General features: G+C 59.8%; 1 protein-coding gene across 1 annotated transcript; it reads left to right on the forward strand.

Annotated features, from left to right (window-relative positions):
* The first annotated feature begins 575 nt into the window (after window positions 1-575).
* On the forward strand, window positions 576-4,816 carry LOC128074207 (uncharacterized). The gene is made up of 7 exons (XM_052669813.1): window positions 576-1,000; window positions 1,424-1,577; window positions 1,778-2,034; window positions 2,231-2,316; window positions 2,824-2,948; window positions 3,465-3,576; window positions 3,890-4,816. Exons 1-7 carry the CDS (start codon window positions 662-664, stop codon window positions 4,512-4,514), a joined length of 1,698 nt encoding a protein of 565 aa, XP_052525773.1. The 5' UTR covers window positions 576-661; the 3' UTR covers window positions 4,515-4,816.
* The last annotated feature ends 494 nt before the right edge of the window (window positions 4,817-5,310 follow it).

The following is a 5,310-nucleotide window of genomic DNA, read 5'->3' on the forward strand; positions in this document are numbered from 1 at the left end:
GTGTGGAGGCCCTGGCTTCTCTGACGCTTGTTCAATCTGTGCTCTTGCGCTGGCAGTTGCTTATCCTAACAGAACAACCCGACCAGATGTTTGCTATGTTTGTGGTACTGGGAATGGGAGGGTGGTTGGACTAGATGATCTTGCAGCTCGTTTCCAACCACGCGATTCTGTGATTGCATGATTCTATGATGCTAATCCCTAACACGATTCCCACATTGCTTGGAACATTTAACAGCTACTGCAGGTTTGCAGGAAAGACTTAGTCACAGAATTCAGCAATTCTGTTTCTACAACACGCAAAACTGAGCAACTTCCTGACAACAGGTCACCCACATTCCGGGCAGAGCACTTTGGAACAGCGCTTGTTTCCGCATCGCCTGCTTGAAGACCAACGCAGGCAACGGCCGCTGAAGGAGAGCGAGTCCTAGCCCACTGAGAGCAAAGGAGAGAAGAGAGAGAAAGCAGAGAGGGCTCAGCACTCCCAGCCAGGCCGGGCAGCAGCTGCCGGTGCCAGCATCACAATGGGCAGCGGCCACGCTGTCATCGCGTCGCCGTGGTGACGTTTGTGACACGGGCACCCGGAGGGGTATAAAAGGCGGAGCGCGGCGGTGGGTCCCGCATCCTGAAGGAGCATCTGGCAGAGAGCAGACGCATCTGAAGGATGAGCTCCGGCATGGCTGGCGCCAACAAGGAGCGACCCGCCGGCACCAGGCGGAACATGAGGAGCGAGGTCAGCCCCGCAGCGGGGCGCGCCTGCAGTCCGACATGCAGCGACACCAAAGGTACGCGGGGCCACGGCCGGCACAGGAGCGGTGCTGCAGCCACCCCTGGCACGGAGGCGACCCTTTCCATCTGCCGCCTCGCTCCCGCCTGGCAGCGGTGGCGGTGCCGGGAAGCGGCAGATGCAGAGTGTGACCTGCTTTTCCTTTGCCCTCCAGAGCGAGTCGCCGTCTGGGAAGCGGTGGCCGCCTACGTACGGGAGCAGCTCCTGGTGCAGAAGGTGTGTTGGCCGTCGGGTTCCTCCTCTCCCTGTGCAGCTCAGCCTGGACTTCCTCTGAGTCTTCCCCTCCGCACAAAGCAGGAGACTCCCCCCACGTTTCTCTCCTGGGCATCCCACGGCTTCCTGCAAATGCACGGTCGCTTGTGCTGGGCCCTGTTGGATCTCAGGGCTGATCCCGCTCCCTGGAAGCCTCTGGATCCCATGGGGCTGCTTCTGCCCTGCTGCCTGCTGTGCTGCACCTGGGAGGGCGAGGGGAAGGAGAGGACCGTGCAGCCCCTTCCCAAAGCCATGCCCAATGCCCTGGCTCGTGCCTCTGAACGGCGGCAGAGGGCTCCTGAGCTCTGTCCCTACATCGGGCCCCCTCCGGCTCTTCCTCCGGCCATCCCATAACCCTTGCGCCTTTCCTTTCTCCTCCACTTGCAGGGGGTCTGGATTCCCACCTTAGGCACCTTTGACACTGTCCCCAAAGAGATCCGGACTGAGGAAGGGACCATGACTCTGCAGTGGCCCGTGTTTAACCTGGCTTCAAACCTCACAGCCACGCACCACCTCAAGCCCCACAAGGAGTCCCTGCCAGGTAGGAGGGGGGATTAAACTTTTGCTGGCTTTGTGGACAGGGCAAACGGCCACCGCCTCCATTCTCAAAAGCAAACCTCCCCCTCGAAGGAGCCCGTCCAAACATGGGGCCGTTCTGGCTGATGTCCACCAGAAGCACTTCTAGGGAAGCACCTGTGGAAAACCAACCCTATCATCAACTCTGCCCCTTGCATTTTTCAGTCCTTAGGAAGGTGGAGCCGATGAAATACAGCAAGGCGGCCGCAGCTGCCTCTCTCAACTGGGAGACACTCAGGGCAGGCATCCAAAGCACCATGTCCCTGCTCTCCGGCTGCCTGCAGAATGGGCAGAACGTTGCCCTTGTCCTAAAGGACGTCGGCGTGCTGCACATTGACGGACTCACCTTCCAAATGAAATACTTCTTTGACTTCCTGGAGAAGCTGTCAGGGAAAGAGAAATTCAGAAGAGCTGTTTTCAAGGTGAGCTGCAGTTTCTCCGTGGCCCAGGCACTGCCGTGACCCTTGCTGTGCCCGCACACGGCCCACCAGGAGCTGCCGGCTGCTTGCCGTGCAAGTGCTGAGCTGCTGCCAGCTCTCCCTGCCTTGGGCTCCTCGTGCCCCCTGTGCCTCAGCCGTGACCAGGACGTCCCACATCCTCCCCATTTCTCCCCTGCAGGCCCCCTGGCTGCTGGACGTGGTGGTGTCCCGGGTGGCACCGGTGGCCTCCCTGGCGCTCTCTGGCTGCGCTGTCGTCTTTCCCATGTGAGTATGTTGGCGGCTGTAGCTGCTGCTTCACACAGCTGCTCAGCTCTCGTGCCGTAGCTCTTGTTCCCTGTGTCCGTTGATGGTCCTGCCCGTGAGCGTGTGTCCTGGAATCACAGAATGATCTGAGCTGGAAGGAACCCCGAAAGGGCACCTCGTCCCACTCCCCCGCAGGCAACAGGGACACCTACCTCCAGAGGAGGTTGCTCTGAGCCTGGTCCAGCCCCACCTTGAAAGCCCAGCCGGGCACCCACCACCTCTCTGGGCAAGATGCTCCGGTGCCTCGCCACCCTTCTGTCAAAAACCTCTGCCTTATATCCAATCTAAAGCTTCCCTCCTGCCGTTTGAAACTGTTTCCCCTTCACCTATCCCGACTGACCCTGCAAAAGGCTTTAGAAAGTAGTGTGCTTAATGCAGCATCAAAATGTGCCTGTGAGCAGACAGTCAGAGAGAACAAGGATTGCTGGAGCACTGCGTCACATCGCTCGGTCTTCTCCTGTCCCGCAGGTTTCAAATGGAGTTTGTACCCAAACCACCACCCGGAATACACCGCAAGTCCTCAGGAAGCCACTCTAGTCAGGAGACACCAAAGAAGGAAGGCACTTCGCCACCTCTGGACCAGGGCAAGAAAGGTAAAGCAGCTGCCAGTTCCTTCTCGTGGCACGGGCAACATACTTGAGATGGGAAATCCCCTGCTGACCATCAGCCACGGTCTCTGACTTGTGTCAAAGCTTCACGCCAGCTCATCATGGCCTCTTCCCATGAGGAACTGTTGGCCTCTCCCTCACTAAGGCGCTGGGAGCGACGTGCCCTCCTCCCTGGCACTGTCTGGAGGATGTGCGAATCTTAGGCCCTGCCCTCCCCAACGGAAGGATACGTTCCCCAAAAGTCACCCTGCCACCTCATCATCACCACCTAGCTCCTCTTTCCCAAAGCCAATGCCACTAATGCAGTCCCAAAACAGAGCTGAATTGCAGAGAGGAGGAGTGGGGCCAGGGATGCTGTCAGGGTGGCTCCGAGGGCGGTGCAGATGGCAGCAGCGGGGGGAGCAGAGCGGCCCTCTCGGCTGTTTGGGGAGCAGGCCTGAGCACCCCTGGTGAGTGAGCCAAAGGGCTGACGGTGAATCTCCTCTGCCTTCCCCATTGCAGTGAGATTTGCTGGCCGTCCAACCGTCATCAAACGGTTGAGCTCAGACAGCGTTGATGGAGGAGAATTCAGACGGATCAGGAGCTTACTGCGGAAGGAGAGCTCCAGGTTCAGGTGAGGCTGAGGGCTCTGGGCTGCCACGTGCACAGGGGTGACCCAACGAGAGCCCATTCCCTAGCCCCAGAGGGTCCCTGTTTGTGGCCGCCCAACAGTGCTGAACGCAGCACCCGCCGTGCTGGGATGGGGACGCCAGGAGCCCCCCAGCTCACAGCGCTGCCCCTCTGCACATCTCAGGAGCCACGGGGCAGCCGGTGAGCAGTCTGTGGGGAGGGCTGCGTTGCAGCCAAGGCTCCTGGCTCAGGCTTGCAGCATGCAGCCCCGAAGCCATCAGCCACTCACGCGGACCCCTCCCGCTCTGTCCTTTCAGTGTGCTGCCAGCGATCCAGACAGTGCCTGAAGACCAAGAGCAGCCGGTGACCTGCCAGCTGCAGGGGGAGGCAGGGACATCAAGCCAACAAGACCTGCGCCGACCAGCGGGAACCAAACATGTCAGCTTCCTTGATGAGCAACAGGGGGCTGAAGACGACCAGCATAAGGGTGCGGCGCGATTACTGCAGGCAGCCAAGGCCTCCCCCCACCACATGTCCTTGCGGCCAAGACCGCCTTCCAGAAGAGCTTCCCAAGATTCCTCAAGGGCTGAGTCTGCGCAGCCTCAAGGCAGACCATCCAGGCTCCCTCTGGCATGCGACTCCGTGAAACTCCTCAGGAAGAAGGCGAGGAAGATCATGCGAGTGCAGAAAGCACTCAGGCAGATGACACCAGCACCACTGCGTGGTGAGTCCAGCCTGCCTGAGGAGTCTGCCGTCAAGCAACCCGGATCGCTGCCACCCATCAAACGGGTGTCTGCCGAGGGTCAGCCTCCGAGGACCAAAACCCCACCCCGCAGGAAGGACACACCCTACCCACACCAATTCAGGCCTGGGGTGCACACGACAGACAGACTGGAGGCTGCAAGACAGAGGCACGAATCCCATCCGCACCACCGCTCATAGTAAACCAGGCTGCCCAGGGCCCCATCCAACCTGGCCTTGAACACCTCCAGGGACGGGGCATCCACAGCCTCTCTGGGCATCCGGTTCCACCATCTCACCACTCTCTCTGTAAAGAACAGTCCAACCTGACATCCCATCTTCAACTCAACACCACTTCCTCTTGGCCTGACCTTAGCTACACCATCAAACAGTCCACTCCCCTCCTGTTTGGAGGCTCCCTTCATGGACTGGAAGGCTGCAATGAGGTCACCGCGCAGCCTTCCCTTCTCCAGGCCAAACAAGGAGATCTAGAGTGAAATGTAGAGGGGCAAAACCATCAATAAAGCCTCCTCCTTTAAACATCTCCAGAATGCCTGTGACGGTGTCATTGCGTCTTTTTATGCCAGCTCTTTTTATGCCGCTGGAGGGAGAAAGAATTGTGAGAGGGCATCAGAGCGTCGCACGATGCTTTACTTGGTGCCAAAGGAAATCCAGCGCCTCTTTAGACTTGTCTGGATCACAAGCTTATCGGCTCTTGACCTGCCACAGTCCCCCTGCTCATGCCAGCCAGCTTTTGGCCTGGCGGAGCCCCCCGGCCAGCCGGGAGACTTCTGGCCTGGCAGGGCCTCAAGGGCCAGCCGGCTCGAAACCTCACAGGGCCCTCCCGGCCAGCCGGATGGCCATCGTTTGGCCTGGCAGCGTCCGCTGGGCCGGCTGGCCAGCCTTTGGCCCGGCAAGGCCCTCCCAAGCTGCTGGCTGGCTGTTGGCCATGCTGGGACCCTGGCTTTTGGCCTAGTATGACCTCCCGGCCAGCTGG

This window comes from Tympanuchus pallidicinctus, unplaced genomic scaffold (genome assembly GCF_026119805.1).
Source record: "Tympanuchus pallidicinctus isolate F22 unplaced genomic scaffold, pur_lepc_1.0 scaffold85, whole genome shotgun sequence".
NCBI lineage: Eukaryota > Metazoa > Chordata > Aves > Galliformes > Phasianidae > Tympanuchus > Tympanuchus pallidicinctus.

Excerpts from the sequence above, each read along its gene's own strand:
- LOC128074207 (XM_052669813.1), top strand. The coding sequence starts at position 662 with ATGAGCTCCGGCATGGCTGGCGCCAACAAGGAGCGACCCGCCGGCACC. Across the intron at positions 1,578-1,777 it reads CCACAAGGAGTCCCTGCCAG|TCCTTAGGAAGGTGGAGCCG; the intron begins GTAGGAGGGGGG and ends TGCATTTTTCAG. Across the intron at positions 3,577-3,889 it reads AAGGAGAGCTCCAGGTTCAG|TGTGCTGCCAGCGATCCAGA; the intron begins GTGAGGCTGAGG and ends CTGTCCTTTCAG.